The 23,131-nt window shown below is 58.1% G+C and overlaps 1 protein-coding gene across 1 annotated transcript; it reads right to left on the minus strand.

The window, feature by feature from the left end:
• Window positions 1-2,317: 2,317 nt before the first annotated feature.
• On the minus strand, window positions 2,318-22,675 carry NR5A1 (nuclear receptor subfamily 5 group A member 1). The gene is made up of 6 exons (XM_007194694.2): window positions 22,574-22,675; window positions 22,286-22,427; window positions 19,604-20,229; window positions 12,232-12,351; window positions 10,089-10,236; window positions 2,318-2,565 (listed from the first exon to the last, which is right to left on the minus strand). The coding sequence occupies exons 1-6, from the start codon at window positions 22,673-22,675 to the stop codon at window positions 2,318-2,320; spliced, it is 1,386 nt and encodes a 461-aa protein (XP_007194756.1).
• Window positions 22,676-23,131: the final 456 nt, after the last annotated feature.

Genomic DNA, 23,131 nt, shown 5'->3' on the forward strand with positions numbered 1-23,131 from the left:
CTAGTCCGGTTGGTCAAGGTGTGTCAGGGGGATGGAAGTTTGCATCATGGTTGGCCCTTCTCAGTGTGTGACCTTGGACAGGACACTTCACCTTAGTTTCCTCATCTGTAATCTGGGGCTGTCACCTACCGAAGTGGCTGCGAAGAGCAGATGGGACAAGACCAGTGGACAAGGCAGGCGAAGTCCTGGAAGGGCACCTGGAGCAGAGGAAGCAGTCCTCAGAGTTGGCTGTGCTCACTGCTGCCACCAAGCAGGTGAGAGGGGCCAGGCCTGCGGCCTGTGGGTGTGCCACGGGAGGACAGAGAGGAAAGGGCCAGTGCCCTGAAGTCAGGTGGATCCAGGTTTGAATCTGCCCCACCAGATGGCCGACTAAGGGCCCTTGCCAAGTGCCTCTTCTGGATTATATCCCCTGCCTCTCAGGCTACTGCAGGGACAGTGAAGTGATGGATGGCACACTGTAGATGCTCATTAAATGACTGTTGCCTTCTGCCCAAGACGGCAGCTGAGATGCACGCCAGGGTGGCACTGAGGCTGAGGCCCCAGAAAGCCCAAGCATCTCCCAGGCCTCCCAGGGTTGGCAGGGCCCCAGGGATGAGGTGGGGCCCAAAGGCCCCCCAGCAGTGCCTGGTATCCCCCACCTTGGCCCTCACACCCCATCCTGCCTCCCCCGAGTTTGGAACCAAAAGTTACCTAGGTGTTGCCTTCGTCCCATTCGGCGCTTGGCCCCACCCTAGACAACCCAAACCCACTTAGGAGGCTCTCCTTGGGCCCTAGAATGTAAATAGGCAAAGGTAGCTGGAAACTAATTGCAAAATTTATTCCAGGGCTGCGGGCACTGTGGGGGCCTTAAGGGCACTTCTCATTTGGGGGCTGGGAGTCGCCAGCCTGGCCAGGGGTACACGTTTCAGGGGGGAGGGGTGGGGACTGAGACAGGGTGGTCGAAGGCGGGGGCGGGGATGCCCAGTCATCTCCAGCTGGGCAAGCTCAGCGCAAGCTGCAACGGCAACGTGAAAGCAGGACAGACAGTGGATGCCCAGCCCTGCGACAGAGGACAGCTGAGGCCCCTCCCCTGTGTCTGGCCCTGCAGAGTGTCTTTCAGGACATAGGACAGGAGTTGAGGCCAGGGAGTTGAGGCCCAGCTTCAAGGGTGTACAGTAAGGAACCCAATGGGAGGGGCCAGTGAAAGACGGCTCATCAGCAATGTCCCTGATCTGGAGACCCATACACCCTCCCCAAGATCACCCGGCTTCCCACCCACAGAGACTCTGAGCCCCCCGCAGGCCATGCTGCTGGTCCTCTAGTGGGCTGGGGGCGGGGGGTGGGGCAAGCTCTCCTCTGGGTTGGAGTGAGGGCTCAGAAATAATGACCCAGCACCACCCATGGGGTATGTGGTATGAGGGTGTTTGGGAAGAATCCATGGGCTGGTCTTGGTGCTAATCCCCAGTCCCAGCCTCAGACCTCAAATCGGTCCCCTGCCCCTCCACATACACACCTTTCAAGGAGTATCTAAATTAAAAAACAAATAAAACAAAAACAAACAAAAAACTTCTTGACTACAGCTTTGCAGATAAATACCAGCCTGGAGGGCCAACCGTGGGTGGGGCTAGAACGTTGACTGTGCCAAACTTCTCCCCTGCCGGGAAAGGGTTAGAAAGATGATTGCAGCAAAATTCTTTGCAGATAACATGTCAAAATTCTCCCCTGCAGACGTCAGATGGGATAGAAGGTTTAGGGAGGAGGTCTTTGGGTCCTAACCAGTCTCCCAGTATCCTCTAGGGCCCAACAGTCCCTTGCCTAATTTTGCAAACTCTGTTATCCCTGGTTTACAAAACAGAGGGCTTCCCTCCTGGTCTCTGTGAGGGAGTTCTGGAGACCCTCTCCTCTCCCCTCCCCCCCAGTTGATGTCCGCTCAACTTCTCTCTGCCTCTGTTTCCAGGAGAGGGGGAAGGGATGACCTCTGACTCAAGGGACATTGAGGCCCACCAGGGAATCCGAACCCCCTCCCTGGGCCTGTGCGCCAGACTCCAGGACAGACAGCTGGGAGCAGGGGGAGGGAGGGAGTGGCTAGCAGCCACCTCCTTGGGGCACTCTGAGTGGCAGGCAAGTGCCAGTGGTTAGTGGAGACCACCCCACCTCAGCCAGGCCCTGCCCACCTTCACCCACCTTCCCAAACTCAGGGCTTCAGAGAGCGCAGGGGCAGGGGCCTACGTGCTGGGGTCCTGGGTCGGCATAATAAAATAAACCATCTGGAGACCACAGGGGTGCTGCGGCCCCTCCCCCGGCCCCAGCCCCACTTCCCCCCGTCACTGGCCCAAGCTCAGGTCTGCTTGGCCTGCAGCATCTCGATGAGCAGGTTGTTTCGGGGCATCTCGTTGCCCAGGTGCTTGTGGTACAGGTATTCCTTGGCCTGCATGCTCAGTGCCCGCACCTCCACCAGGCACAGCAGCAGCTGCTGGAACTTGTCTCCACAGTGCGGGTAGTGGCACAGGGTGTAATCGAGCAGGGCGGCATTGGCCTTCTCCTGAGCGTCCTTCACCAGGCTGTGGTTATTCAGGAACTTCACATCTGCAAAGGGAGGAGCCGTTCACCAGCCCCATCACATCATCAACACCGTCACTGGCATCAGCAACGCCAACATCCCTATGATCACCAAAGACATGGGCACTGCCACCATCAACAACGAACCACAGTCTCCCCGTCACCACCATGGCGCCATTACCGTTGTTGATGAACACTGCCACCAGCATCAGTCACCGATACCAGCATCCCTGGTTTTCACACACGTGGTCACTGCTGCCATCAACAATCAAACCACCGTCATTCCCGTCACCACCATGGTCGCCATCACCATCAACACCTTGGTTGAACACCACCATCAGCAGCAGTCACTGACACTAACATCCCTGGGGTTATCACACACACGGCCACCACTGACCACCCAGCCACAAGCACCTGTCACCACCACTGCTGCCATTGTCATCAACCCCACCGTCATCACCAAGACCACCGCCAACCTCACCAGGTACATCCCTGGACACGTTGTTTAACCTCTTAATTTCTTCATCTGCAAAACAGGGTGGCAGTAGTGCCTACTTCACAAGATTGTTGTGAGAATTAAGGGAGCTGATATGTAGAAAGTGCTCAGAAGAACAGTGTCTGGCACTTCATAAGACTCAGTGTGTTAGTGTTATTATTACTCCTACCCTCACCACGTCCAGGAACACCGCCATCCCCAGCCCCGTGGTCAAAACCATCCTGTTGCCATCATCCCCGGGGTAGGCACCATCAGCATCACCACCCCGCCGCCGTCATCGCTATCCCCCATCGGCACCATCACCAGAGAGGCACACTGTGAGCGGAGGGGTCCCATCCCCCATTCTAGAGAGTGACAGGCGCTCCTTTGGTCCATGCTCTGACCAATCAAGAGGCTCTGGTACCCCAAGGAAATTTTCTCATGGGGCCGTGGACGTTCACTGCAACAATAGTTACGGTGATGGGGAGGTGGCCTGGATGGCCAGGTGGTGGCTGCATCCCCGGGAGTCCTGTGCAGTAGACAGAAGCAATGGAGCAGACACAGTACTGAGCAAATGGACGGACTTTTAAAAGCATGGGGCTGAGTGGGACAAAAAACAAAAAATAAAATGAAAAGCAAAAAAGGGAGATCCAGAATGAGATCTATAAGGTAAAGCCACCTACTTAAATGAAAAACACTAGCGCACAAAGCATGCACATTGTGTAAGAACAGAGACAAACAAGAAGAGCTGAGTTAAACGTAAACGGGATGGTTGGTGATGGGAGGGAGAGGCGGGTGGGTGGCTCTGCATGGACCAATGATCTTTTGTACCAGGGACAGAGGAGTGTGATTAACGCATCCCCTGTCCTGGAGGTTCACTGAAGAAATAAAAATTAAGTGTCTTTAGCGTGAAGTGGATGGTTGTTCAAATCCCAGCCCCACCATTTAGAATCGGTGGCCTGTGCCCTGTCCTTTCCTGACCTGAAGGGCTTCCTCCTCTACGAAAGGGGCCGTGCCCACCTTGCAGCGGGGGGAGCTCCGGTGCCAGGGCACTGCACAGGTGCCTGGCCCCCAGGGGTGCCCATGGAGGGCCAGTTTCCTGTCACAGGAGTCCTCATCACTGCTTGCAGGCTTTTTTCAGCTCCTGGGCAGCATCTCCAGCTGGTGCCCTGCCTAGCGGCTGAAAGTCAGCAGGAATCCACAGAACCTGTCCCCATTCCCCGCTCCGAGCCCCGCCAGGCCTGGGATGCGTCGTCCAGCGGTTCAGAAGATGGTCGTCCATCCACTTCCCCTGTGTTCCCATCACTCCCAGCCCTGCTGCTGCGGGGGAGTCCAGAGCCCAGCAGGCACAGGCCTTGGCCCTTCTAATCCCTCTTAACACCCACTGCGCCAGGAGGGCTGGATGCTCCTGGCAACCCTGATCCCCAGCCGCCCCCAGCATGCCCGCTGAGGCCTGTGTTGTCCAAAGTCGGATTTAGGGAAACCCAAGCTGGACCCAGGGCGTATGGCAGGATCTGGGCCTCCCCCCCATCCTCGCCCCCATCCCCCTCACCTCATTCAGTAAGTGAGCCGGGGTCATATTCTTCCTGGCCTCCCCAGGATCACCATTAGCCCATAAGGCACCTTGTGCCAATTAGAAAGAAGGTCCCCCATGTCCACAGAAAGACAGCTTGGTGAGGGGCATGCAGGCTGGATTTCAGCCTCTACCTTTCCCTTGTCTAGGTGCCCTTGTTCAGGAAACAACCTGTCCAACTGTACATAGCAGCCCTGTTCCCTAGCCTGGCCCTCTCCAAATAAACTCAAAGGTCATGGGAAGTCTCCCCACCTAACTAGCGTCCCCTGGGGGCAAGAGGTGCTTACTGGCCCCATCCCTTTCCCAATCTCTTTCCATCCCAATCTACCTTCAGTCCCCACCATCCCCAGGGCAGTTCTCCTGTTTGTCTTCTGACAATTTACAATAGGAGGCTGGGGGTCCAGAGAAGGGTAGGGACCAGCTCAAGGCCACACAGCAGTAAAGGGGCCCAGAAGAAACAGGTGAGGGTGCGGGGAGGACTGGATAAGATGCTGCAGTAGAGGCAGGAGTGGGAGGGGGCTGGGGAGGACCAACCAGAGCCTCGGCTTTACCAGGATTTACTGTTCCCAGCAGCAGTGTGACAGGGACAGCAGGGCGGAGTGCAGGGTGGGGAGGTGCAGAACAAGGACAGCCTTCAGGGACACCCCCCTCCTAGCAGCTCTACGGGTCCTGCAGCTCTCGGGAGGCTGGAGACCCCCACTGCCCCCACAAAGTGGGCTACAGGGCTGGGGGCGAGAAGCACGGTCACTAATTGAGCCCTGGCCACTACAGTACAAGACAGGAGAGCCGTTTCCCCCGCACCTGCTGCACCTTCCCCGCCCCCACCCCCGCCATCACTTAATCCCCACAGACACCCAGGCAGGCCGGAAAGGGCGTCTTCCATGCACGGGCGACAGTGGGGCAGGCCTGGAGCACACAACAGATACCAGAGCCAGGATTCAAACCCACATCTCTCTGGCTCCAAAGCACTATGGGCAAGCAGAGGCGGGGTCAGGCCTGGATGCGGGGTCAAGCCTGGACCCTGGTTCCTGGGGGATTAGATGACATGATGACTTTATGTTCCATCCAACTCAGGAGTCCTGTCCAAGGGCCACCAAGCCTGGGGTCCCTGGTTTCCCCAGGAAGGCTACTCTGGACACCCTCTTGGAGAGGAATGTGGTCAAGTCACGCCCCTTCTCCCAGCCTGCCTCTAAAGGGACTGTCGTGAAGATTCTCTGGGATGCTGGATGTGACAGAGCCAGCATCCCTCGGGACACCACGCCCTTCCTTCCTTAGACACACAAACCTGGAGATGCCCCCTTCGTGCGTCAGGGGCTCAAACCCCAGCTCCACCACCAGCTAGGTGACCCGGGGCAAGTCCCTTCCCCGGTCTGAGCATCAGTTTCCCGTCATCTGCAAAATGGGGGCAAATTAATCTCCGCCTCTCAGGGCACCCAAGAACTGGACCTCATCTGCCCAGCTCTGGGCCTTGAGCCACCACAGGCTGGAGCCGGGCCTGCTCAGCTCCCAGCAATCCGGGGGGTGGGAGGTAGGAGGGGGCTGGGAGATGGCAACCCCACCTCCGAGAGCAGCCCGCTAGCTCTGCAGAGCCGGGGGCCCCCAGGTTCTCAGAAAAGCCCCCTTTTCACGGTTTAATTGAATATTTGAATAATCCTTTCATTCCAGCGAGGCATAAAGAATGTTGTCCCAATAGCGGTGACTCAGGCAGGCGCCCCCGCGCACAATGGCCCCTCGAGTGGGGCTGCTATTCAGGCCGCCTTTTGTTGGCGCGAGCAGTGGGTAAATTGCAAACGCTTAAGGGAATGCTGCTGCCGCCGCCTCAATGCAAGTCAGGAAATCGAATGTTAGGTCAATCCATTAAGCTTCGATTAAGTCCTCTGCAGAACAATGCCAGCCGGGCCCATCTTCATAAACACCGTGATTGCCAGGAGAGAGGCACTAATTTTAATTAAACCTCCTTACCTGCCTTCGCGCCTGCCTGAGCCGGCTATTTAGACACCAAATGGCACCCTTCTGTGGAGGCAGGCAAGAAGGAGGCGCTGAGCGGGCTGAAGGGCGGAGGGGTTGGGGGACAGCCGTCACACAAGTTCAGGCTGAAGCAGCCCAGGGAGGCGCCGCCCCGGGGTGATGCCCAGCATGCCAGCTGGAGGACTAGGGGCAAGTGGCCACCCCATTCTGCGTCCCAGTTCCCTTGGGGACCCAGCTCTGGTGGTCTGGGTGGGATCATGGGAGTAGCCCCCTCCCACCTTCCAGACTCTGGGCAAATCTTCCCCCTCGTCTTGCCCAAATTTATCCACTTCACCCCAGCCCCATGTCTAGCCTCTTGCAGGGCTCTGCGTTGCCACCTGCCATCCTTTTCCCATGCTGCAGTTGGAAGGACCTTGCCAAAATGCAAACTTGATCATGTTTCTCCCTGCTGAAAATCCTCCCCCAGGGAAGGTTCAACGTACTGGCCTGGCATTCAAGGCCTTGCCCAGCTCAGCCCCTGCCCACCTCTCCAGCCTCCTCCTCACCCTCTCCCTGCCCCACAGGTACTTCCAGACTTTCAGGATCACCCATCCCTGTGCACAAGCTGTTCCTTCAGTCTGGGATGCCCTTGCTGCTGCTTGCTTTGTTTCACCCAGAACACTCCTGCTCATACTACAAGGCCCAGCTCAGAGGCCCCTCCTCCAAGCAGACTTCCCTGATATCCTAGGCATAGTTGTTTTCTCCTCTTTGGCCCAGTCCTGATCACACTGGACTGCCCGGGCTCCTCTCCACACCTGGAACCTGTCAGCCAGCGGCCCCTGTGGCTCCCCTGGGCTCCTGTCACTGCACACCTACGAGCTCGGACAGGCCTGGGTCCCGGGTCTTCTCCCCTCACAGCCCCAATACCACTAGAGTTTCTGGCCCCCACCCTAAGGGTCACTGTCCCCAAAGACAAGGCACTGTGCCAGACACACAGTGTGCAATAAAGACGGAGAGAGACTCGTTCCTTCCTTCACTTCATTCACTAACTTGTTCATTTGCTCGTGAACTTAATGATGGCTATGATAGAAACGATACTGATGCATACTCTGAGGGGCCAGGCCATGCTCTGAACATTTTGGGGAATTTTCTCATTAAATCTCATAGCAAGTTAAAGATGCTTATGATGTTCATTCTACAGATGGGGAATTAGAGGCTCAGAGAGGGGAGTGACTTGCTCAAGGGCCCACAAGCAGAGAGAGAGTCTAGATTTAGAATCCAGGTGGCCTATCGCTAGTCCCCTTTCCTAACCACTGCTCCACCCTGCCTTGCATGTGTGCACACACGTGCACACTCCCACTCCTCCATCCCACCCCCTCCAGCCTGTTCCAGCCGAGCACTGTAGACACTCCCAGTCTCCCGGCCCCAACTGCCTTCTCTGGAAAACAGGATGAAGGCTGGCGTGCAGGAGGGGCTGTGCACTCATGGTTCTGAGTACAGCCCCTTGCCTGGACCCAGGAGAAGAGGGCTGGGCTCAGCCTTGATGTCCTCCCTACACCCCACAGAAGGAGGAGTCCTGGATTTATCACCTGGTGGAGGCCAAGGCTGTGCCAGGCCTGGCAGTCCCCAGCGCTGGGGCTTTGGTAGGAAGAGGGGCTGAGGGCTGCAGGCATGTGCCTCAGGCCCCAGGTGGTCTGGAGAGCCAAGACAAGGTCCCTACTCTGCAGGGGGCACCAAGATGGAGCCCTGGCCAAGGAACTTGGTGGCTGGCAGCCCCACCCTCCCCAAGACCTCCTAGTGGCCTCTTGACGGCGGTCAGGTCAAGAACTGTCACCTCACAAACCACCACAGAACCCACACTACAATACAATGTGTCCCAAGCACACCCCTCAAATCCCTCACATCTCCACATCTCCCCAGTCACCACTCAGCCATATACAGATTGCTCACACCACATGACACATAAAATCCCACTAGCCCATAAAAGTTCACAGTCTATACATGCGCGAAAACTAAGGCACAGACACGCACATGACCCCTGGAGCCTGCACACCCCAAACCACACACATCCGTGGCTCTGGTGAAACTGAGGTTGGGAGGAGGGTACCACTGCAGGCAGAGGAGGAAGGGGCCTTCCCCAGCTGGAGCCAGCCTGGCCCAGGTCCCTGAGGCCCCGCCAAGGGCTTCAGGCTCCTAACTGGCTGCCCAAGGTTCAGCCCCCACCCCCCCAGCATGCTCAACCCCTACCAACCCCTGCAGCCTTGCCGATACGCCCTCCAGCTACCAACCTGCTGTGCCAGCAGAGTCAGGAGGCCCAGCCCAGGCACCCAGTCACACGGCCACGGCCTGAACACAGGGCTTCCCCCAGTCAGTACGTCACTAATCACCCCCTCCCAGCTTGTTTTCTTACCCGCTGCTTCCCCAGTTGCCCCCACTCTTGAGCAGGCACACCCTTGCCAGACTGTGGCTGTGATGCCATCTGCCACAAAGACAGTGTCTCGATCCTGCCCCCTCCCCAGGTGACAAGGCATTCACGCCCCTCTGTTCCAACCTTCCATCCCATCTACACCTCTGCTAAAAGATTTATCCCCCCCAACAAACTCCTACTCATCCTCCAAGACCCTGTTCATATGTCCTTCCAGGAAGCCTTCCAGGCAGATCCCTTGCTCCCCATCCTGGGTTCCCCATCTCTCTGTCTCAGCCCTGATGGCACTGGCTGGAGGCCTCTCCCAGACTGGGAGCCGCCTGAGAGCAGGGAAAACCTCTGTGAACGCAGCATTGCTGGGCACAGGGAGGGCACTGGACATGCTTGCTGGGTGAAGGAGGGCAAAAGGAGGCTGACCTGATGAGAGCTCAGACGGAGGGTGGAGACCTGAGCGGCACAGGCTGGGCCGGGGTCAGGAGGGCAAAGGGAGGGAGACACCAGACACTTGGGGAGCCAGGCGAGCTGGCGGGCTGGGCTGTTCCTCTGCCCCTGCCCTGCCTTGTTTTCCTCCCTAGCACTTACCAAAATCTTCCAGGCTATACGTTTTACGAATCATTTCACTAATTTATACATTTTACTAATCATATTATGCTTATTGTCTCTCTCCCCAACAGAAGGTCAGCTCCTTGAAGACAGAGATTTGGGGTCTTTTTTGAATGAGTGAATGAATGAATGGGCAAAGGGGTCTGGGCCCCAAAGAGCTCAGAGTCAGAATTCAGACACCCTTAGAGTGTGGAATTAGGAAACACAGGGACCTCAGGATGGGAGCCAGGAATCAGAAGCTCCTGAAATCACATTTTCTGGGGTGGCATCGGCACTTTTCTAGGGCTATCAGCTGGCAATCTACCACATCCTCAGGAGGGTTCCTTGTCCCATCAAGGGCAAGTCTTAGACATTATCCTGGCCCTCTGTCCTTCCAAACAAAGAAACTCAGGCCCAGAGAGGAAGCAGGCCCTGGGCCAGGTCCCCTTTATTCACTAAGAGAGGCCCCCATCGGAGAGCCCCACCTTAGGGTCTCCTTGCCAGCCCGCCCCCCTACCCCCAGGCCAGGCCTTGCTCAGCCCACTCACCGAGGCTGAAGAGGATGAGGAACTTGAGGCAGACGAACTCCTGGCGGTCCAGCTGCAGTGCGTGCAGCTGCAGCACCAGCTCCTGCGCCCGAAGCACCAGGCTGTGAAGCAGGGAGCCTGCCTGGGCGGCCACCATGGTCAGCTCCACCTGGGTGGGCAGAGGGCAGGGGTCAGGGACACCAGGGGACGGCGTGGATAGGGGTCACTGGTCGGAGGCTGGGGGTCAGGGGTGCCCAGCCTTGGAGCTGAGCCAAGTGGGGAGGGGGGGCGTGGCACCTCCTCAGGCCCCTGGATTCCCCCCAGGCTCCCAGCTCTGCTCCCACTGCCCGGCCCAGAGCTGAGGGCCCCCGTGCCGCAGAGCCAACACCAGGCAGGTGGGTGCAGAGGGAGAGCTGAAGGGTCCTTCCTGCACAAAGAGCCGCCGCCAGGCCCAGTGGTACAAGCAGCTTTTGTGTTTTGTGTGGCGTCTGCAGTGAGCACCACGTCGTGCTGGGTGGGGGGCGGGGCAGCCGTGCCTGGATCCGCGTGGATGCGGCCACATGACCGCCCGGGGCCCACACGTGGACACCTGGACTGCAGCTGTGTGTGGACTACACCTCAGCTCACGTTCACACACATGGACACCTGGACTGCAGCTGTGTGTGGACTACACCTCAGCTCACGTTCACACACATGGAGGGACACACTCACAGCCTTGCCCACCCGCTTCAGGACGTGAACACACACACACACACACACACACACACACACCCTTGTAGGGTCACATCACAGGGTAACACAGACAGACACATGCCTGTGTATATGTTCCCACTGACATGGTGACGGGCAGATCTCAACACCCACCCACTTATGTGTGTGGAGATGTTTGTACAATAAAATACAGAAGCACACACACACACACACTCACGCACAGGACTGTCCCATAGCCTCAGAGACTTCCACCCACATGTTGACAGGGGCCGACACTCACACCTCAGACTCCTTCATGTGCTCTCCCAGGTGGCTCAAAGTTACATCCTTGCAACCAGCATTCTGCTGGCCCTGGATGGCCTGAGACACCCAGGTGAGAACAGAGGATGAGGACAAAGGGTTGGAGGTAGGGGGTGGGGAGCAGGGCCTCAGTCTCCAATCTCTCTCCCCAAGCACCTATGAAGCCCACTCCTCTTGTATGCCCCCAGGAGTGACGCTCCTTCCACCAGCCTAGACCCTGGGCATCAACCTCCCTTTCCTTCTCCCTACTTCCCTCCATTTCCCCTATGCCTCCTCTCCCCTCCTCCTTGAATTGTGCCCTCCCAGGTCCCCAGTGTTCTGAGCAGCGGGTGGCTGCCTTCATTTCCTCCTCACCCCCCATCTTGCCACCTCCATGTGCTTCCTCATATACAAGCTGGTTGTGTCCTTCCCCACTTAAAACTCTTCTGATGCTCCCTGCTTGATTCCAGGAGCCACCACACCTGCCTCCCATCCTAGTGCCCCTAATTCCCTGCTCTAAGAGTGTCCAAATTCTGACTCTGAGCTCTTTGGGGCCCAGACCCCTTTGCCCACCCATTCAGCCATCCAGCCATCCAACCATCCATCCATCCATCCATCCTTCCATCCATCATTCAGGATTTAGAACCTGCAAGGTCTTGCCCATCCCAGCCCCCAGCCACACCTCCAGCCTTATCTCTCACCTCATCCCAGCCCCAACAGGGCACCTGCCCCCCAAACCCATGTCCCAGCACACCGGCAGCCCCCAGCAGCTCAGCAGTCCTAACCTGCCTCTCTAAGCCTGGCCCGTGCTACCTCCTCTGCGTGTGTGGAGGCGGGGATTGCCCCTCCACGCCGTCACTACCCGACCAGGCCTTATTTACTCTTTCACTACCCAGCGCCACCATCACGTCCTCCAAGAGCCTCCCTGACCCTCCCCACATCCCTGAGCTGCTTCCCCCAGAGCAGGGCTCCCAGGGCCTGGTTCCTCTCAAGGTCAAATCTAGGGCTGATCAGAGGGAGGTCGGGCTGGTGGGTATCCCATGAACCTGGGGAAAGGGCTGATATTCAGTGGTGCCCAGGGCCAGCCCTGGAGAGTCCTGGGACCTCTTCTGGGCCCAGAATTCTGGAAGTGTGTGCTGGGGGGTCAGGACAGGGTGCAGTAGGGTCTGGTCACCTCCTGCCCAGTGACCAGCAGGATGCTGCCCTCCTTGCCATGTTGGATCTGACGGTAGATGTGGTCGAACACCAGCAGCTCGCTCCAGCAGTTCTGCAGTAGTGTCATCTGGTCGGCCACCTGCAAGGAAGAGGCACACAGGGGTCCAGGGTCCAGCCACGGTCCAGCTGGGGACCGTCCCCTCGTCCCTCCTCCTCCCAGCTCTGAGTTCAGCAGCTCAACTGGGTATGTGACCTGGGCAAGCTGCCCAACCTCTGTGTCCAGTTTACCCATGTGTCTTCTTCATCAAAGTGTGGCAGGGGTCTAGCAAAATAATAAGAGGGTCTAACGGAGGTGCTCAGGCCCCGGCTCTGCCTCTTACAAGTTGTATGACCTTAAGCAAGTTCTGTAACCTTTCTGGGCCTCAGTTTTCTCATCTGGAGAGTGGGCAAAGTATTAGAAGGTGGTCTGGCACATATTAAGCCCCCAATAAATGTTACAGAATAATGTCTACGGAAGTGTTTTGTGAAGGATTCCTTTAAATGCAAGGGAAGATTAGTATTAATTTTTCCTTGTGCCCATTTGGCCTGTGGTCACATCTCTAGCAGCCTCAATCACTCAAAAAGGAGCCATGTAGAGAAAACAGAGGGCTTCCTCGCAGTCTTGTGCAGAGCTTTGAAGTTCATGGGAAGAGAGGAGGTCCGGCCCAGGGAATGAGCAGGTGGCTGGCAACGGTCTACGTGAGAAGCAGGAATAGAAGGGCACACGGGGCCGATTCTGAATCCCCAGGCTGCACTGAGGGGCGCTCAGTGTGAGGGCAGGGACTATCCTCCAGTCTGGGGGATCGCCACATTCTAGCATGGCAAGAGTAGACCCTCGTGACGATGACAAGTGGGACTCAGGACCATGGGATGCCAGAGCCAGAAGGGCCCTTAGGGATCTCCTGGCCTAAACTCCTATTTCCGGATGAAGAATCTGCCACCCAGTGAGGGCAAGGGACTCTCCTGGGGTCACAGAGAGGCAGAGCCAGGCCAGGGCCACGGCTGGCATTCTCAGTCCACAACTCTCCATGGTGACAGATACTGAACACTTCTGGGTGTTCAGAACTGCGCTGGGTGAAGCGTGTCATCCTAGGAGGACATAGTGCAGACTCCAGTCCCTTTCAGCATCTGTGGCTCATCAGCCAGCCGCCATCGACCCAACGGGCACCCTCCAGGCACCCTCCTGGGCCATGCCCTACAGTGAGTGCAAATCACGATAGCTAACAGTCACTGCGCTGCAGCTCCACAAGCCTTTGTAGTTGGTACTAGTGTTATCCCCAATCCATGGAGAGAGGACACTGAGCTCAGAGAGGTCAAGTAACTTACCCAAGGTCACACAGCTCTGTCTAGCTCATCTCTGCTCTTGACACTAGGTGTGCAGGAAGACCCACCCTTGCCACCCTAGATTTCACGGCAGGCTCACTACCTCACCCATGAAGCCCTCCCCATCCTCTGGACGTGGCACCTGTGACATCTGATGGCACCATTCATGCCTCTGTCTTCCCTGACACCTGTGGGGTCTGGGAGGAACAACCCCCAACCTGGAGACCAGAGTAGTCCAGGCAGCCCCTGGCCTGAAAAGGAACTGGCCCAGGCCTAACCAACAGCTCTCTCTTCTCGAGAGCTAGAAGCCCCCTCCTCCCCTCTGCTCTGCTCCTCTCCTGGGAGTGGCCCTGGGGCCTGTCCTCAGACAGACAGAGGGAGAGAAAAGTGGACAAAGAGCAAAGTGAGCAGCTGGACACACTGTCAGGCTTCCTTCAGGCCTCGCCTGCTCAGCGCTTCCCCAGCCTGTACGGCTGAGAACAAGAGGAAGGGTCTGCCTCTATCCTGCTCTGAGTCCCCAGCCTCCCACCCTCCCCTCCTCCCCTCCTCCCCTCCCCTCCGTGTCAAGAACCCATACCTCCCCATCCATCTCCCAGCAGAAGGTCCGTCCTAGAGCCCCATTACTGTCAGAACAGCAAGCCCAGCCAGGGGGACCCGAGGCTCAGCCACAGGTAGCCCTGGATGGGAGGGGCCGGGAGAGACTGAGAACCAGGCAGGGATGCATCGCAAAGACACCTCGCCTTATCGCCTTATCGTGCCTCAGGAAGTGGCCGGTCCCCAGAGAGCCTCCCCATCACAGCTTCCAAGGAGGGAGGCAAGGCTCAGTGAGAGCCTAGACCAGGCCCCATTCCCAGCACGCCCGGGACTCCTCACCCCTGCCCACTACAGATAAGGGAGCAGAGGCTCCCCTCAGGTAACTGCAGGGAGCTGGGCTCTGCACAGACGACCCGCCTGGGCTGGTCTTCTTGGGGGGCGGGGTGGGGGGGGGTTGGCACTCCTGGAGCCCAAGCAGGAGGTGCCTGGTCCGGGAGTCGCACTGGCCCACTTTGGGCAACCCAGATGGAGGCAGAGGGGAAGGGAGGACGTGCAGGGCTGGGTTCTGCCCCTGACCCATTGGGGCCCTAGGGAGCAGATACCCTTGTGCCTGAATTAAAGGAACAGGGGGTGGGGAGGTGGAAGCGCAAGAGATAAGGGGGAGAATTAGGAGATAAGCTGGCTGAGCTTTGGGCAGAAAGCAGAAGGGGTCACAGTGACCCGGCTGGCCGAGCCCTGGGAGCAGACTCTGTACCCAGACCTCAGACCCCAGGAGTGGGGGCAGCCCTGCCCACGGGGCTGATAGGGGTGCAGGGCAGAGAGATGCACTACGGTGGCTGGGCTTTTGTGCCTTGTGCCCTCTGATTCCCACTTAGCCACGCACCCTCTCCTGCCCTGATTTCCTATTCTGAGAAATGGAAAAAAATAAATCCTCCCTCTTTTGGTTAGAGAAAACATATGAGCACAGCGGTGTCAGTCGTGAAGGGTTCTGGGAACCCATGGTCAGCTATTCTGGGGACTCTGCCCTGGCCCGGGTTCCCCTCCCCACCAGCCAAGCAATCGTGCCTTCCAGACTCTTTACTAGCTCTTCCCCTGGATGGACACGTAAAGACACCAAACTCCAAACACTCCCCACACAGATGGACACACACACACAGACACACACACACACACACAGACACACACACACACACAGACACACAGACACACTCCCCTTTTTATTTAAAAGAAAACCAGAGGGCCCTAGCTGCCAGCCCCTCTCCATGGGAAAGCAGGTGGCTAAGAGGCTCACTTAACCAAAGAGGGTTGGTTTTCACCTTCCGTGGGCTTTTCCCTAAGCAAAAGGTTCTTCCTCTACCCTCAGTCCGCCCTGCCACCCTGCGAACAAGGACATGTGCAGTCCCAGCCCTGGGGTCCCTCATCAGCCTGGCCTGTCTGCCGGGCCCACCAGCCGCCCACCCCTCCTGCCGGTCTGCCACAAATCTTCCTGGAGCCTTGACACTTTGCAGCCTGCCTCGGAGACAGGGTATTTATGTGTGCCGAGATGACCTCCTTCCCAGCAGGCCCCCCTCCGGAGCCCCCTGGGGTCTGATCAGTCTGGCGGTCGAAGGCCAGTGGGCTCTGTAATTCTCCAGTGGCTGACAAGCCGCGGGCTGGCCATGGCGCTCTCCCTGCCGAGTGGTTGGCCGGCTGTCATTTGTCAGTCCAGGACTGACAGAGTTACTGCCACTTAAATGAAACCATATACCTAAGCAGTTAAATTTGTTGCCAATCCGGGGCCTCGGAGCTGGATGTCAAGGGTGAACTGATGTCAAGATGGGTCATTAGGCACTCTTGGCCCTTGCTTCCACCTCCCTGATTCCTATCTTGCATCCTCCCAGCGACTGTCCAGAGAGGCTGCCTGCCTGGGCCTACATCCTGCCCCCACTGAGCAGTATGTACAGGTGAGTTTCTGCTACCTTGCAGGTATGAAGCTGCTTTGGAAGCCCAGGGCAAGGTGGGCCCCCGTCTTCTCCCAGAGCTCTAGTGCTCAGAGGAGTGTGGACACGACGTATCTTTTCTCCCTCTTCCTGGCCAGGCCTGTCTACCACCTGCAAGGTTGGATTCAATGGTACAGCGGCAGAGGCGCCCAGCGAGGGAGGGAGCCGCTGCCCCCACTCACTGAACACTTCCTGGGTGCTGCACCCTGTGCTAAATTCTTTACCTGCCCTAGCTCACTAAGCCCTTCCAACAACCCTATGAGGTGGCTACTATTTCAACTCCCCCCTTTTTACAGATAGGGACAAATGAGGCCCAGAGGAGTAAAGTCACTTGCCCAAAGTCACACACCAGATAAGTGGCAGATATGGAACTTGAACACGGGCCTCTCTGATTCTGGTGTATGTTACTAACCTCTGTACCATGTCAGATCTAACACACCATGATTGCATGAGAGGGACTTCCCTGTCAGTCCAGTGGTTAAGACTCTGCGCTTCCATTGCAGGGGGCACAGGCTTGATCCCTGGCCAGGGAACTAGGATCCCACATGCCATACGGCCTGCCCCACCTCCCCAAAAAAAAATGGAGGCAGAGGGACATCCAAGCTGGGAAAGAGGCTGGAGGAGGATAACCCCAAAAGGGCATCTGGAGCCCCATTATCAGCTCAGCAAAGACCCCAGGCTTTCCCCTGGACAGCAAGACATCATCAGCATCACAGAGGGCTGAGCAAGCCTCTGGGGAGATCTCAGGCTCTGTGGTGGGAGCCTGCCCTGCCCAGGCAGGCTGTCCATCACCCACTGCCAAAGGACCTACTCCTAGTCCAAGCTCTGCTTCCGACCCTGCCTACCTCTCCAACCCTGCCTCATAGGACCACCTGAGACCCCCTGACACATGGTACCTTTTCACACTTCTGGGTCTTCTCCTGTCCCCTTTCCCAGAACGCCCTTAACCTTCTCAGACTGCTTTCTGGAGAGGTACAGATCAAAGAAACCTTCCCTGACTTTCTAACATAGAGCCATTTGCTCTCCTGCTGGTCTCCCTTGGCCCCTTTCTACTGCTGTCAGAGCCCCGGGCACCCTGTGTTGGCATTACCTATGTGCATGTCTGTCTCTTCCTCTAGCCTGGCAACCCCCTGGGTCCAATTCATTTCAGTGTCCCTATGCACAGGCCAAGGGCTGCCCCACTCTCAGAGCTAGGGAGCCCCCTCTGCTGTCTGCTGTGTCCTGCCCGGAGGTGAGGAATGAATGGTCAGTCAAAAGAGAGAACAGGGACTTCCCTGGTGGCACAGTGGATAGGACTCCATGCTCCCAACACAGGGGGCCCGGGTTCGATCCCTGGTCAGGGAACTAGATCCCACGTGAACGCCGCAACTAAGAGTTCACATGCCACAACTAAAGGGCCCATGTGCTGCAACTAAGGAGCCCACGTGCTGCAACTAAGGAGCCCACCTGCTGCAACTAAGACCTGCTGTAACCAAATAAATAAATAAATAAATATTTTTTAAAAAGAGAGAGAACAGTCACTCAGCTCCCCTCACACTTTTCTGCTTCCCTACCTCTGGCTTTGCAAATAGACATCAGCCCAGGGCTTATTGGACCAGTGGGAAAGAAGCTCCACATGGCTGATGAGATGCCCTCTAAGGGCTGGGCTGGTACTTATCTACAAGGCTTCTTTACAGAGGCTGGTAACGATGGTTCATATTCCTGGGCTTGATTCAGAGACTCTGGGAAGGGGAAGCAGGAAGGTTTGGACCACAGAGAAACCAGAAGCAGGAAAAAACACTCAGCTAAGCTTGGACAAAAGCCCTTCCCATCCTGCGTGAAAAACCCCGAGAGACCAGGAAGGCGGCCAGAGGAAGTGCCCTGCCCCTGGATCCAGGATTCTAGAAGGCCAGGAATGCTCTGCTCCTCCTCCCCTCTGCACTGGGGGCTCATGGGAAGCCTGGAGGGAAAGCTGGCAACCAACTGAAGGGTCTTGGGATCCTCCTCCCCGACCAGGGCCTCCAGCCACGAGTGGAAGGCAGATGGGATTGTTTGAGGCCCTGCCTCTTGTTCTACCCATGAGGTCGGCCTAGAGATGGGGCATGGGTGAGAAGTCCCACCCCATGACAGACACCCGGCACATCCCCAGACCTCAGCCACGACAGGCCCTCCACAGGAGAAGCAGAAGGCGTCACGGCCAATGCTTGGTTGCTCTGGGCCCCAGAGCAACCCAGGCTCCCAGCTCCACGATGCCTCGAGGGTTCACAGTGCCCAGGCTTCATCTTATCCCCCCTGACCCCCATGCCCAGCCCAGCCCCTGCAGACAGTACCCCTGGCCCATCTGGACACACGCCCCTGGAGGAAGCCCAGGCCTGAGTGGCATCTGCACTGACAATGCCACTCAAGGCTGCAGTGGCCCCAGCAGGGAGGGCAACAGGCCCTGCTGTTTACACCCAGTCCCAGAACGGCCAAGGGGACTGACCTGGGAAAGGCAAACATCAATAGGCCTGAACTAAAGGCCTATCGTGTCTCCGTCTAGGCCAGGGAGGATGGGCTTGGCCAGGCTTGGGGGAGGGGGGGGGCCTCTGAAGTTGGCAGAAACCCTGATCATAGGGAGCCAGGGCACTAGAGGGGCAGATCCCAGTCTTCGGGTGCTTCAAACCACTAGGCAGGATGATTGGGAAGTTCTTCCTTGTCTGGCCTTAGTTTCTCCTGCTGCTTTCCTGCTCACTTCAGCCGCAGGTACCTCAACCCAGGGGAATGGAAGGCCTTGCAGCCGAGGCATCTGGAAGATGAGGGGCGGGCCCTGCAATCTCCCACTTACCCTCCCACCTAGCACTCCCTGCACACACAGACACACACATTTACACGTGGGACTAACCACCGTGCACGAGAGATGCAGGGACAGTAAGATCTTTCACCTTAGCTGGGAAGGAGAAGCATCCCAAACTCTGAGATACTAAGACCCCTTCTGTGATATCTGAGGCTAGCAGGGAGTGGCGGCCTCTCCAAGTGAGAGGACAGGATGCCTTGGACCCTCTTCCTGACATTGGCCCGGGGCCACCAGAGGCAGCCTCCCAAGGACTGAGCTAGTCCTTTGCGAGAGCCCAGGGTCTCAGAGAAAGAAAGATAAATGTCGACAGAGACTCAGACTGGGAGAGAAAGAGACAAAGATTGAAGGGACTAGAAAGAGACAGGGAAGCAGAGAGATAGCACACCAGGGAGAGAGACAACAGAAAGAGGCAGAGGCAGAGATAAAAGAACCAGAGGCCGTGAGAGATAGACACTCAGGGAACAGAAAAGGAGAAAGAGGGAGGGGTGAGTGAGGAGGTGGGAGAGGGACAAGGAAGGCTATGATGGAAGGCTATGATGAGGAGAAACACTCCTCATGTCCCCAGTGTGGCCTCCCTGTCCCTAGACATGGCCTGAAGCCAGTGGGCATGAGAGCCCCACGCAAGGGGTGGCCAAGACTGAGACTTGGGCAGCTGAGAGGACACCCCAGAACCAGTGGCCAGCCAGGTGGGAGGAGGGACTCACCTCCAGCTCCTTGAAGACCATGCACCTGCGTGCCCAGTCCACGATGGAGATGAAGGTCTGGTCAGCCATCCTGCACAGGAGGCTGAAGGGTGCAGGCTGGTCGGGGCGGCCTTTGGCCGGTTCCTGCAGGCAGCCCACGATGCGCGCCCGTACCTGGTCCTCATCTGGCTCCAGCTGCAGCAGCTGCAGGATGAGCTCCGGCACACCAGGCCCTCCGGAGAAGGGCTCTGGGTAGCCGTAGGGCGGCCCGGGCTGTGGGGGGCTGGCGTAGGGCTCCGGGTACTCAGACTTGATGGCGCGGCCAGGGAAGGCAGGATAGAGGTAGCCAGCCAGTGGCCCGTGGGCGCTGGGCACAGCCATAGGCAGCGCTGGGGCCCCAAAGTCGCCCAGTGGCCCAGCAGGTGGGCCAGAGGCCAGGCCCTTGGGCTCAGGTGCATGCAGGCCAGGGGGCAGCATGTAGTCCGGCGGGGGAGGGGGCGGCGGGGGCACCCCCACTGGGGGGCCTGTCTCCAGCTTGAAGCCATTGGCTCGAATCTGTGCCTTCTTCTGTTGCTTCAGGGCCCGGTCCCGCTTGTACATGGGCCCAAACTTGTTCCGGCCGCCCCGCATGCGGTCAGCGCGCACGGCTGTGGGCAGAGGCAGAGGGGCAGGCTCACCGCCTCCAGGCCACCCGCCATACCACCCCACTCACAGTTCTTCCCCAAACCGATCTGACTGGGTCACTCTCCAGCTCAATACCTCTCATGGCTCCTCCAGTGCCCTTAATCTGGCGTTCAGAGGAAGTCAATCTCCCTAACTCGGCGTTCAAGGCCCTGTTCACCTCTCCATCATCCCCCGCCTCACGAGACCCTGTGTTCTTTCCACTCCACCTTACTATCTCTCTGCTCCTCTGCTTGGCACTTCCTCCACCCTGCCTTTGGTATTCCTTCTGCCTCAAACCCTTTCCTTCTCTCATGCCTACTAAACACCCAAAGTGTTCCTGGATTCACCCAGGCAGCAGCCACTGTTCTTGCCCTGGATGTCCTGTCTCTTGCCCACTCTCGTCCTGCTGAGTGCTATTGTACCATGGACCCAGGCTGAGAGCTTCTGGGGGCTCAGCAGTGGGTTCAGGTGCCCAGCACAGGGCCTGAGATGGTGACAGGAAGTGGGCTCTGGTCAGCCTTGTTCACAGGTGGGTCCCCAGTGTCCAGCTGCTTCTTGACTGACTGCCTGACTCTTTTGAACCCCTGTTGCAAAATGACTCGGGTTTCTGCCGCTGCCTTCAAATCTGAAGCTGAGTTTAGGGCTGACTGGGGCTCTATGCTGGTGGGAAGGGACCTCCCTTGCTGACCAGATGTCCCTCCGCCTGGCCAAGAATGTGTCACCAGCCGGACCCAACAGGTGTGTCTCTGCAGCCGAAGTGTGGCCCCAGCCCCTGCTCAGACAGGACCCCACCCTGGGCTCCAGGAGAAGGGAGAGAGGAGGAGGGAGAGGGCGGTGCTCAGCAAGGGATGTGTCTCCGGGGCCCATGCAGCCAATCTTCCTGCCATGGGGGTGGGCAGCCCTGCTCCACGCCCTCAGGCCCCGCGAGGGGTTTCTGCTGCTCACAACAACCAGTTCTTCTGAGCCCCTCAGGACCTGGTGCTGGGCACGTGGGCTCTGGGGACAGGACAGGATACCCCCCTTCCATCAGGGGCCCTTCCTCTAGGTGACAGGACTTATGGCCTGCAGCTCTCAGAGCCACCAGGAGCCTTCTACTTTGTTTAAAAACTTTAACCAACAGCTGCCTGCTCGGCACACAGCCCGGCTGGGGCCAGCAGGGTGGAAGCCTATGACTGTCCACCCTCAAAGAGTTTGAGTTTTTCCTGCTAAAATGTTTTTCCTCCCCTCCGGACAGAGAGCTAGGGGTGGGGGTGGGGAGACAAGGATGGGCCTGGGTTCTCTGGGGGCGATTGCTCTCCATTCCCCAGCCCTCTAGGGCCTGGCTAAGAACCTGCTGAGTGAATGAACTGAGTGAATCTTGTGGATGGATGGACAGACGAACAGATGGGTGGTCTGAGTGAGTGCAGGCTGCACAGTGATGCTGGACAGATAATAACATAAATAAGAATAACAGTAATAGCTAACCTGTTGAGCATTTTCTACGTGCCAGGCACCACGCTAGAAGCTTTTCATACAATTCTCTCACTAACTCCAGGAGGAAGGCACTACTCTTAGGCCCATCTTTCAGATGGGGAGTCTGCAGCTCAGAGAGGTTAAGGAACTTGCCCAATGTCACCCAGCCTGTAAGTGGTGGCACTGGGACTTGAACTCCAGTAAAGGTATTGAAAACCTTGGCTCTGGCTGGTATGGGATGTCAGTGGGGGTGTGACAGACTCCTGGCAGAGGGAGGAGCTCTGTGGGGCTCTGCCCTGTGCTACCTTGCCCGCAAGGGCTGGGGAGAAGGTCATCTCTCTGGGGTTCACTTTTAGATACTTCTCAAGCCATCCCAGGCTGGTCCCGCATGCATCCCTTCACCCAGACCGACATCAGTTCTCACCCCTCCCCCACAGAGATCGGGGCCCTAATGTCACATGAGGGGCTGATCGCCTGGCCCCAGAAACTTTAAGAAGACCTATGGTACCCTCCCCTCACCCCTTCTCCCACCCCCACCCCCTGCCCCTTGCCATCAGAGGTCAGGGGTAGGAGGCGCGGCGTGCGCACCTTCCAGGCGCATCCCCACCGTCAGGCACTTCTGGAAGCGGCAGAAGGGACAGCGCTTGCGCTGCGTCTTGTCGATCTTGCAGCTCTGGCTCTCAGTGCACGTGTAGTGCTTGTTGTTCTGCACCGTGCGCTTGAAGAAGCCCTGGGGGAGAAGGGAGTCAGCGTGGGAGGGGACAGGCCCCGTCTCCCCTTCCCTGCACTTCCCAGCAGGGCTTTCCGCCGCTTCCCGCCGGCTGCTCGCCAGCCTTCCACGCCGGTCGGTCCCTTGCCGGCCAGCTGCCCGCTCACCTTGCAACTCTCGCATGTGAGCAGCCCGTAGTGGTAGCCGGACACCTTGTCCCCACAGACGGGGCACAGCTCGTCCAGGTCCTCGTCGTACGAATAGTCCATGCCCGCGGCGTCCGCCTGTGGAGGGAGGAGAGGCTCATCGCGGGCGGCACTGCGACTGGCAGCGCCGCGGACCTGGGTCCGGCGGGTCCTGCACCGCCGCGGCCGCGCTCCCCAGGGTGCCCTCCTTCTGGGCCCGGCCCCCGGCCCCCACCACAGCGCCAGAGGTCGAGGGCGCCCGTTGCAGGCCACCCATTAGAGCGCCCTGAGCAGCCCGCAGCACGTGTGCCTGGAGCAGCTCCCCTGCCGGGCCCTTGCTGACCCTTTCCCCACACTTCCGCCCCACGCGCTCCCCAACCCTCCCAGGGGCTCCTCCTGAGCGGCCCCCCGCCGCCCCCGATCTGGGACTCTCGGATTAAATGCGCTTTGATCCGGATTCGTTCGTTTGAGAACAAAACCCCGATTCTGAGAAAACGAGATTGTCTCGCCCGCCGGGAAGATGCCAACGAACCCGGTCGG

Source organism: Balaenoptera acutorostrata, chromosome 6 (genome assembly GCF_949987535.1).
Source record: "Balaenoptera acutorostrata chromosome 6, mBalAcu1.1, whole genome shotgun sequence".
Lineage (NCBI taxonomy): Eukaryota > Metazoa > Chordata > Mammalia > Artiodactyla > Balaenopteridae > Balaenoptera > Balaenoptera acutorostrata.